The sequence below is a fragment of the Camelina sativa genome, chromosome 17, assembly GCF_000633955.1.
Source record: "Camelina sativa cultivar DH55 chromosome 17, Cs, whole genome shotgun sequence".
Lineage (NCBI taxonomy): Eukaryota > Viridiplantae > Streptophyta > Magnoliopsida > Brassicales > Brassicaceae > Camelina > Camelina sativa.
In genome coordinates, this window is record NC_025701.1 from 7,347,275 (window position 1) to 7,357,752 (window position 10,478).

At 33.9% G+C, this 10,478-nt stretch overlaps 5 protein-coding genes across 8 annotated transcripts in view; 4 read left to right on the forward strand and 1 right to left on the reverse strand.

Moving 5' to 3' along the window:
• LOC104759244 (acanthoscurrin-2-like) overlaps positions 1 to 55 on the forward strand; it is a 7,035-nt gene extending 6,980 nt beyond the window's left edge. Inside the window, exon 3 of the mRNA XM_019238864.1 lies at positions 18 to 55. Within this exon, the coding sequence (XP_019094409.1) occupies positions 18 to 55 (38 nt within the window). The remainder of the gene's footprint in view (positions 1 to 17) is intronic.
• Positions 2,884 to 4,341, forward strand: LOC104755897 (ribonuclease 3-like protein 1). Its single transcript, XM_019239221.1, has 5 exons — positions 2,884 to 3,002; positions 3,092 to 3,126; positions 3,289 to 3,460; positions 3,648 to 3,759; positions 3,870 to 4,341. Exons 1-5 carry the CDS (start codon positions 2,978 to 2,980, stop codon positions 4,066 to 4,068), a joined length of 543 nt encoding a protein of 180 aa, XP_019094766.1. The 5' UTR covers positions 2,884 to 2,977; the 3' UTR covers positions 4,069 to 4,341.
• On the forward strand, positions 5,313 to 7,718 carry LOC104755898 (DCN1-like protein 4). Of its 4 annotated transcripts, XM_010478381.2 has the most exons (11): positions 5,313 to 5,486; positions 5,697 to 5,762; positions 6,014 to 6,055; positions 6,184 to 6,268; positions 6,365 to 6,439; positions 6,531 to 6,567; positions 6,704 to 6,787; positions 6,905 to 6,965; positions 7,082 to 7,188; positions 7,296 to 7,361; positions 7,446 to 7,718. In XM_010478381.2, exons 2-11 carry the CDS (start codon positions 5,699 to 5,701, stop codon positions 7,539 to 7,541), a joined length of 717 nt encoding a protein of 238 aa, XP_010476683.1. In that variant the 5' UTR covers positions 5,313 to 5,486; positions 5,697 to 5,698; the 3' UTR covers positions 7,542 to 7,718. The 4 variants fall into 4 exon arrangements, with proteins under 4 accessions (XP_010476683.1, XP_010476685.1, XP_010476682.1 ...); XM_010478383.2 differs by lacking the exon at positions 6,014 to 6,055 and having other exon boundaries at positions 5,316 to 5,486; XM_010478380.2 differs by lacking the exon at positions 5,313 to 5,486 and having other exon boundaries at positions 5,602 to 5,762.
• On the forward strand, positions 7,910 to 9,227 carry LOC104755899 (uncharacterized protein At2g39795, mitochondrial-like). The gene is made up of 3 exons (XM_010478384.2): positions 7,910 to 8,269; positions 8,523 to 8,845; positions 8,939 to 9,227. The coding sequence occupies exons 1-3, from the start codon at positions 8,024 to 8,026 to the stop codon at positions 9,099 to 9,101; spliced, it is 732 nt and encodes a 243-aa protein (XP_010476686.1). The 5' UTR covers positions 7,910 to 8,023; the 3' UTR covers positions 9,102 to 9,227.
• LOC104755901 (Golgi SNAP receptor complex member 1-1) overlaps positions 9,345 to 10,478 on the reverse strand; it is a gene marked incomplete in the record, with an annotated part of 2,036 nt that continues 902 nt past the window's right edge. Inside the window, 4 exon segments of the mRNA XM_019238703.1 lie at positions 9,345 to 9,623; positions 9,748 to 9,861; positions 9,995 to 10,159; positions 10,256 to 10,478. Of these exon segments, the coding sequence (XP_019094248.1) occupies positions 9,510 to 9,623; positions 9,748 to 9,861; positions 9,995 to 10,159; positions 10,256 to 10,478 (616 nt within the window).

The following is a 10,478-nucleotide window of genomic DNA, read 5'->3' on the forward strand; positions in this document are numbered from 1 at the left end:
CGGTGAGGGTGTTGTAGGGAAAGGCCAATGGCCACAGGTTCCGAATAAGTATTGATACAGAGGATCGCAGTTTCTGCGTCCACGGTTCTGACCGCTACCTCTGCGTCTTCCTCTGTTTGATTGCTTTTGTTCCTTTACGGTCAGAGCTTCTGCGTTAAGGTAAGCGTTCTCTTCATGATCTGATATGGACTCTGACTCTGTTGTGTGAATGATTAAAAGGAATAGAGACAACAAAAATACAACCACAAGTAGTTGTTTTGCTTTCATCATCTCTTTGGCTCTCTTCTTCTTATGGGTACAAAACTTCAACGTACAATACAATTATATACTAGGATTAAGAGATTAAAAGACTATTTTAATACTGTTCTATTTGTATTGCATATATCGTATCCATGAATATATAAATATATGAATAATGTGATGAGGATGCATGTCATGGGAAAATGTAGAAATAGTAAATGCCGAGGGAAGGATAAAGATTAATATTCTGATTCCTGATTACTTACACAACTTGGCAAAGTGACAGATCACATAAATTAAAACTCATTTATGGCACACGACCTTTTTATTTTCCAATCTGAATCATAAACTTTAGGTTTGCGGCATGTTCTTCAGTTTTACTTGCTAGTTTTTTGGTATTTCCATGGACCGTATAGTTTATTCATAAGTTATTTTTAACCGTAGAAAAACATGCAAATTAACTAGGTCAATATATATCGTTTATCTGAGTCAATCAATGTTAGTAAATAGTAACACAACTATACAGAAATGATTGTGATTTTATTTTTGTACATCTCATTCTCAAAACTAATCTACAACGATCGATAGATTTTGGTATATTTTTGCATTGAAAGCTAAAGTTTGCTTAGAATGATGTGCCACCGTTGTAAAATTCAATGCTTTGCCCATTCATTCACTTCATGCTTATCTTTATCCTCTGCAGACTATATTTTTCCTTGAAAACGTTTACTTCAATACTTGAAAACCTTTACTTCAATACTATTATTATCTTCAGTCACCACTACTGCTAATTCGTAACTCTCTTCACTTCTGAATTGCAAAAATAAAATAACTAAAGAGAGATGATAAAATAATAATTTATATTCATTTATTTTCGATTCATCTAATATTCTCTACAAAATTTAAATGGAATGAAGATGTAAATGGTCAAATTTAACAGAGATATGGAACATACGTCGACAAGGCATCTGCATAACCACATTAATGTAAAGAACTAGGATCTAACAAAAGGTGACCGATTTTAAAATATATATATCTGTTTATAAAAATTCAAATATGCTGAAAAAAATTTAAAATTTTATTAACTTTATGTATTAAATAGTAATTCAAATAATAAAATATAAGATTAAATAAAAATGAAAGGATAATAATATTTTAATCTAACATATTGCAAGTGAATTAGGTAGATAGATTTTAGGAAATTTGAAATTAACATTATCAAATAAGGAAATGATTGTGTTTGGTTGTAAGGATTGTAGAGAATTTAGTTGGGATTTGTTTGGATAGAAAGACAAAAAATGGTACAAAAATGTATTTAAAAAATGTTAAGATAGATGCTAAATGGTGATCATTAAATTGAATAGGTGAATACAAAATTTTAATATTAACAATATATCAACAATAATACCTGAAGTTATATATATATATATATATACATATATTTAAATATAAGAAATAAAATTTTAAAAATACTAATATATTATTAATTTTAATTTTTGAAATAAATATTTATTACAAATAGTTATATAAAATAAAATTTAATGTTGAACTGATTTGCAAATTGAAGTTATTTAGTTTACGAGTTTCCTGGATTCTCTAAGCAAAAACATATTAAACATTAATTAATGTCAAAAATTTTGCAAACATATGAAAACATTAATACATTGAAGTTATTTATTTTTTCGTTTGCAAAATATATTTTTCGTGTACAAAAGATACGTTTGCTGCAAAAATATATTTTGCAAACGAAAAAATATAACTAATATATTCTTACTTCGTTTGTTGCAAAATATATATATATATATATATATATCATAATTAAAAACTATAAATATATTTGAAAAACAGATTTTGTACACTCATAATATTTGATTTTCCTAGATTATCTAGATTTCTACGATTGACTTGTTAAACAACTTTTTTTTATTAAGTCAAAAATATTAATTCAAACATAGAAATTAAATAAATATAATTAAAAATAAAATTAAAAATATATGAAACTAAAGTGTGAGTTATGAACACTTGAGAAGAGATCTGAACAATAATGTAGCTGGAAGCAAATGATTTTGGTTAGACCAAAACCCTAATGTGTCTAAATATTTTTTACCAAAAAGGTGTGGAATTGACGAAGTAAAACGCTTGGAAGAAAAAGCTAGGGATCCAAAACCAAATGCTCTTAGAACATGGGGAATGATTATTTTAAAATTAATTTCTTAACATTAATATTATTTTTAAACTAATTATGCTTATAAATAAATAACAATTATTTTGGTTTAACTAATAATGTGACAATGTTGTATACTCTTTAAGTCGTAACCAACCAATATATAGACAATGATGTCATTGTGGTAATTTGATGTAGGATAATGAGTGTACAGTAAATTAACTATTAGGAAATTTTCAGTTTTAATTTTTTTTGGTAAATTCAGTAAATTCTAAATAATTCTTATTTATTTATGTGATTAAAGTACCAATTTTATATCAATACAATAAAACTTCCATGTTTTTCACCAGAACATGATACCTCACATTTTGTATTGAAGTAGAGACTAACATATCATTTAAACTTAATATCCAATCAAATTAAAACAATTAATATAGCTAGGCACTTTGGTGACAATGTGAGCCGTATATTCACCAAATGAAACAAAGGCCTATTTTAAGTTTAGGCCCAAATAACTCAATGAATTAGAAAGGTACAGGCGTACAGCGGAACAAAGGAGTTCAACGGAATCGGATGAATAAATTCGATAATCGAGAAGGTAGTAGTAGTAGCACTTTAGAGCTAAACGAATCCGATTAAAAGATAGATTTATCTCTAATATCTCAACGATGTATCTTCCTACTTTAGGCGCTTCATCAGATCCCACCTCTTCATCTTCTTTGGTAAGATATCTCTAATTTAGTAATTTTTACATAGAAATATCTGTATTCTTCTTTCTGGTTGAAATCTTGTTAATTGGGAAGAAAAAGATTCAATTTTTTTAAGTACGACGTATCAGTTAATTTTAGTGTTGCTTGTTTGTTCGTTTAATTCATTATCATCAGGCACCAAAGAGGATGATGCTACAGAGATGCGACAGTGGGTTTAAGCTAAGGAAGCTTAACGATGATGATGTTGTAGAAGATAATGTGCAGCAGATCGAGTCAAACATCACACAAGAGAGTAATCCCGTTTCCGAACCAGAAGGGCCTCACACAGCAGAGCCCACTACTCAAGGTACTCACACTCTTACTTAATTAGCTAAGCTTATGTTTTGAGGTAATTGGGGTTTCGGGTTGTATGGCTGTGAGTGTTCTTGGAGAGCTGCTGCATTTAAGTATCAAAAGCTAAAAACTTGTCAATTAGTTATCTCTTAGTGTTTAGATTTCATTTATTGACATTTTCTTGTGTTGTTCTTTTTAAGAGGAGAGTCAAAAGCTGTCAGCGAAATCACAGTTGTATAAGTTATGTTCTGTGAGGCACTGGAAAGCACCAATATATGAGAGCATCGCTGAGGGACCTGGCCATATGCAATTGTAAGTGGACATCATTTTCTGCACTCTCTTTTTTTTTTTTTTTTATTTGAGGTTATATGAATTTGTTAGTGTTAGCATCCATCTTCTTGTTGTTGTTTTATTGTGTTCAGATTTACAGTCAAAGCTACGATTGAAATGAAGGAGGATTCTCGGATAACGGTTTTGGAATGTTTCGGGGATCCACATTCTAAGAAGAAACTCGCAGCTGAGCAGGCAGCCGAAGCAGCGCTTTGGTATCTTAGGAACGTGGGTCATACTCTTCAGACAGAGAAACCTTCTCGTCGTCAAGGGCGTACGAAACCGATATAAATGATGATGGTAACAGGTGAACACGCTGTCAAGTAGTCTTATTTTGTTTATGTTCGTAGGCTTTTGAGGATTAGTTTTTGATGTAAGCTCTACCTAGGGATCTCAAAAGGGTAGCCTCTTTCAGAAAATACTCATCTATTATAAGACTATGTTGATGTGTATCCGTAGCGTCAGTTGTAAGTAAAAGTATGGTTATCACTTCTCTCTTTGGTTTCTCATTGTAACAGTCACTCAGTGTGTGGATTTAAATGAAATGCTATTGGTAAAGATATATCCAGAAGAGAATTAAGGGACTCAATGTTTTAAAACTGCTCCTTCTCCGTATGCAGGACTATTAGAAATCACTGTGTTACGAAATGAGTTTTGTCTTGGCCTTCACATCATCAGTTTCCTGAAACCAACACAACATTGATCTGTAATACATTGCCCCAATATTCTATACTACATTTCAATGTGTGATGATGATATGGCAATGAGAAATGTACCTCTGGCATGTGATAGATATACTGAGTAAATTTAGTGCCCACATAGTTTAGTGCTTGTCTGCATCACATCAAAGCTTCGGAAGAGATGCATACCGCATAGGCTCATCAGTGTACAACTTTTTATTGTTGAATCATAGGGGGGCTTACCAGTGGGAATTCAAAGCAAATAGTATTGCCTAGTCTTGCGGCATTTGAAAGTGTATTTGTTGACACAGTTGTGCATCATCAATGTGATGAACAACAACAACTCCTCCCCCCAATTGAACCAACATATATAGCAAAAAGTGGACCTATAGTTGTAAACTTGCTCTGTTTGAATAGGAAGAATTGAAATGTCTTAAGCATCAAAGATGGAGCAAACAAAACAAGGAGAAAGAGTAGATACCAAAAACTCATTGTGATGAGGAAATGCAGCAAGAAACTATGTCTGGTCCCTTGAGCGAGGATTCCAATTATAAGCAGAGACGTGTATAGAGAGAGAGGCTTTGTAAACAGAGCAGATTTGTGGTGGAAAAGTTAAAGAAGACAAGAATCAAAATCTCAAAAATGCATCGTAAAGCCCATTAAGTTGGTCAGCACTTTGCTTATAAAGCCCATTAATATTTTTTTTACTTTTTTTTTTTTTTAAATACGTCTTGATTATTGCCAAAAAAAAAAAGAAAAAGGAAAAGTTGAAAAGTAAAAAAGTAAATTGTGTGTATATATAATACTACTACATCAGAATAATAAAAAATAAATAAAAATATAAAAAAGGGAAGTAAATTGTGTTATCGAGAAGAAAGAATCTTATACTAAAAGAAGAGGAAATCGTAAACTCTCTGTGTGTTCCGTTCCAATCACGTGGCCTCGTCGTCAGCACAGCACTCTCTAGTTGGAAGGAGAAGTCCTCTCTCAGATAGATAATATTGTTTGCTGCTCTCTATCGTCTCGTGGGTCTGCTTCTTCTCTCTTCTCTTTCCTTTTCTGTGTTTTTGTTAATTTTCTCTTTTTTGTTTTTTTTTTTTCTTCCCTTTGCTTATATATTTATCTATATATAATACTTTAATTATTAGTTGCTTCGTCTTCCCCAAAAAAAAAAAAAAGAAAAAGAAAAACTCGTATATCTCTCTCTTAATTCTTGTTGTAAAAATCAAAATTGTGCAGAGATGCGTCGCTCTTCAACCAAGAAGAAATCAGCTGAATCAGTCGCCACGGATCTCTTTCGCTCAGGTTTCCTTTCTTCTTCCCCTCTCGCTTTTAGGGTTTATGTGATTCTTCTTCTTCTTCTTCTCTTAAAGTTTTTTTATCTCTTTCCTTTTCTTTATTTATTTTTTTCTTTGGTTTGGGATTTTCGTTTATGAATTCCATCTTCTTCTTTTTTTTTTTTTTTTTTTCAATTCCAAATTGGATCGAATTCTCATAACTCTTTTTGATGGGGTTCTTCTTCTTTTGCGCTGATGAACGAATCATTGGATTATCAGAATTGAGCTCTGCGATTAAAAAAAAAAAATCTAACAAAACCAGTAGGTCACTAATTACTTTTTTTTTTTTTTTTTTTTTTTTTTNCGCCCCGTGCCTTTCTGTATATACGTTTTTGTATCCTCCTTAACTTTGTTTTTTTTGACTCTTTGTGTGTGTAATTTGGGTTCAGCTTCGAGCAAGGCCTCGACTAAAGAGATGGATCGTATTGATCAGTTATTCAATCAGTATGCCAATCGATCTTCCAATCTCATTGAGTATGTAGTAATTAATCCCCCTTTCTTCTTTCTTTTATTCACTTTGAGATGCTAGCTTTTTTTTTTGGTACTAATAATCATCCCTCCCCTCAACAGCCCTGAAGGAATTGAGAAACTCTGCTCCAATTTGGATGTCTCCCATACTGATATCAGAATCTTGATGCTTGCTTGGTATATATTTCATTATTATAAACCCATCCAAAAGATTTTATTTATTATGTTCTTTTCATCATAATATCCTTCAAAACTTTTGTGTTCCCAGGAAAATGAAAGCTGAGAAACAAGGTTACTTCACTAATGTAAGGCATTGCTCTCCACTTTGTAGTATACATTTATACCTAGAGATCGTTCTTTGTCTTTGATACTCAGGTTTTAGTTTTGTGATTTTGGTTTTTTTTTATCTTAATAACTCAATCTGCAATGCAATCTCTGTAGGAGGAGTGGAGAAGAGCCCTCAAGGCTTTAAGAGCTGATACTCTCAATAAGTTGAAGAAAGCCCTTCCCGAGCTTGAGAAAGAGGTTCTCACCTTTTTATCCTTGTTTTGTATTTTATACTTCGTATTGTTTTATATCTTCCCTACTAGATTGGATCGTGTTAAGCTTTTCTACCTTATTTTTTTTTTGTCTCTTCAAAAGGTCAGGAGGCCTACCAATTTTGCAGATTTCTATGCTTATGCCTTCAATTATTGTCTAACAGGTTTGGATTTAATTCTTTTTCTTCATTAGATATTTCTGTATTTTGCTGTTTCTCTTTCACTTTTTTTTCTATATGTTTGTGTGACTTTTTTGTATTACTATTCAATCAATGCACAGAGGAAAAACAAAAGAGTATAGACATAGAGACTATCTGCCAACTCCTAGAAATTGTTATGGGATCTACTTTTCGAGCCCAAGTTGACTACTTTGTCGAGTATCTTAAGGTTTGTATCACTCTGAGAGTAGTCTCACATTTTTTTGTCATGATGTTTATTTTGCAATGTTTTCATAACATGATATTGATTGGTTTATATTTGTTGTTTCACGGCAGATCCAAAACGACTACAAAGTCATAAACATGGACCAATGGATGGGGTTGTACCGGTTCTGTAACGAGGTATGTTTCCCCAATTCTCTTATATCTCTTAGCACTTTAGCAAAGCTTCATCAACTAAACTCGTATTGTTTGTAACATGTACAGATAAGCTTCCCGGACATGGGCAACTACAACCCAGAGCTTGCATGGCCGTTGATTCTTGACAATTTTGTTGAGTGGATTGCTGAAAAAAGAGCCTGAAATCCTTATGTGTCCTCCCAAGTCTCAGCTTCAAAGCGTGGGGCTCATCAAACAGCTTTTTCAGCACATTTTTACTTCAGTTTTCATCTTTCAAACATTGAAAAAGACACATTATATGATTCTTGTTACATGTGATTAACTTTCAATAGAGGGAACACATTATGTTTTGGTTCATTACATCAAAGTTCTATATTAGTAGTAACTAATGATACTGAATTTGCTTGAACAATCACTGAATCAGTCGTGATTTATTCATCTAAACAGACGTCATTCTGCTACACAAACGACGTTCTTACCATTTAAAAACCATTAGATTCATTTTGCAACGGACGGTCTAGATTAGCTTTACACCATTACTAAAGAATCCTAAAACCCGGCAAACAAGAGAATCAAATCCCTTATGATGAATTCTAGATGCTCTCTTAAACCCTAGGTAAAGCCCCAACCTTTGCTACTCGTGAGTCCTGAGTTCTGAGTTCTTCATGGCTCGTCTCGTCAGATTTCTGAGAAGAACAGTGATTAGTTCATCGCCTTCGATTTTTAGCAGAAACCCTAGAACATGTGTTCTGTCAAATCAAAACGGGACTATTGGTTTGTTAATGAGCCGTAAGTTTCTTAGCTCGGGGAGCTATGTGTCGGAAATGAGGAAATCAGCTTTCGAGGGTAACATTCTCCGATTAATTCGTTCTGAGATTCAGTCCGAGCTCGATCACTCGCCTCCTCTTCAGGTATTTTCATTTTTATAATTGCTTGACATCGATAATCTGATACTAAAGTCTAGACCTTTCTGGAATCTGTGATATGAATCATCTAAAACGCAGAATAATGATCCGGAGTTTGAATCATGTTTGTTCCCCATTGAATTGAGATTTGTTGTGAGAATCATAAAGGTTAATTTGAGAGCTCAATTCGAGTAAGAATGACATTCTGGTTTGTCTGATAGCTGAGCTGAGCAAAATTGTTTGGACATAAAAATTTCAGCCTGAGGAGAGGTTTGGCCCATTCACAGTAGATGAGCGGCCGGGGGAGCAATGGATTAGCTTGAGAAGAAAATTTGGGGACAAGGAAGATATTAAAATCGAAGCAACCATGTTTGATGGATCAGTTCCATCATCAAAATCTTCAAGCAGCGACCCTGAAGATGTTCAGCTTCACATTACTTTCATTGTCAACATCTCAAAGGGTGATGGTCAGACATTTGAGATCATGTGTTCTGCTTGGCCTGATACCATACAGATCTCCAAGTTCTTTGTTCGTAAAAGCAGCAAGAACTCTCCAAATGCCTATGTTGGACCAGAATTCCAGTACTGTGATTTTATCCCCCTCTTGCTTTTTTTTTTTTTTGCGTGTGTTTCTAACATTCTGAATCTCATGTTGGTATTTTGATTAATGTACAGGGAAATGGAAGAGGAACTTCAAGACTCGGTTTATCGATTTTTGGAGGATAGAGGTATAGGTGATGAACTTGCTGAGTTCTTGCATCAGTACATGAAGAACAAAGATAAAGCTGAGTATATTAGATGGATGGAGACTGTTAAATCTTATGTTGAGCAAAAATGAAACCTTCTGATTACCACATTCTTAAGCATCCAATGAATGTTCCCTTGGGTATGGGTTTTAGATAGAGTTTTATTGGCATGGTTCTTAGTTTCCAGAGGTATGTGACATGTATGGATCTAATATGATATAATTGCGTACATCCTTGTTCCCTTCTCAATGCAGCAACATACTCCACGGCCAAAAAAAATTACAAGATGAGAGAAACAGATGGTTGTTTGTAGTCTATGTGTGACATCTCCAAAATAAAAACCTCGTCTAAACTGCAAAGTCGGGGACGAAATTTGCTGTACACAATATTTATGTTTTTGATCTTTTACTAGAACACCGATAATTGCAGAACAAATTAACACCATGAGAAAACCAAACGTGGCCCAACATAGAGATCAAACAAAAGAAATGGGCAAATTTTTACTTGGTTATCCAGTAAATGAATATGAGAAATGTGCATACAGCCGCAACTAGTGAAAGAATGATTGTATCCATCGACTTTTTCCTCTTTATCGCTGACAGAATAGTGTTCACCTGCAGTGGTTTTAACCATTACACTGCAGGGTGAGATACACGGATGATAGATATAACACGGGCCATACCTGAACATAAAGAAAGCAAACAAGTGTGTAAATAAGCAAAGGATAGTTATTTGTACCGTGGGTAAACGGCTGGCGACATTGCTAAGCTTTGAGTTGATGCCTCCAAAAGTTGAACGTTGAAACACAAGTGTACCAAGTGTGGCCTGAGCTTGTGAAATGACACCATCCATCTGCACAGTTTATATAACAGGTAGCTCACATAAGTCATGGGGGTGTTGGATTAACTTGAGAAAGCCCCTCTTAATGTATGCAACAGCTGTAGAATCTAACAAATATTAATGCCAAAGGAGTATGTATATTAACCTGAGCTGTATTGCGGTTGATTCCCATATGTTCCTTGAGCAAGGATTGTTCAGAGCCATCCCCAGCTTCTAAATCTAATCTAGTCCGATCAAATTCCCTAAAGTCGTCAAGAAGTGAAGCATGCTCTTGTTTTGCTTTAAGACTGGAGCGGTGTCGATAAAATTCCTGCATTATAAATAAGTGAATCAATCATACATACAGGAACAAGACTGATATATAACAAAAGGCTGAGTCATACATACAGGAACAAGAATGATATACCTGAGTAAGATCCTGAAGGATCTCTTGATGTCGAGTTAAAGTATGGGAGACCATTTCTGATCCACCTGAAGAAACCCAAGCTTGCATCTGGGCGTTAACTTGTTGGAGTTGTCTAAGAAGTAAGTCAATACCAGCTTCAAGATCAGTCTCAGTGCCATCTAACTTTGATAAAGGCTTTGTGGAAACAAGTCTACGATAAGAATGCATCTGCTCATCAAGCTGA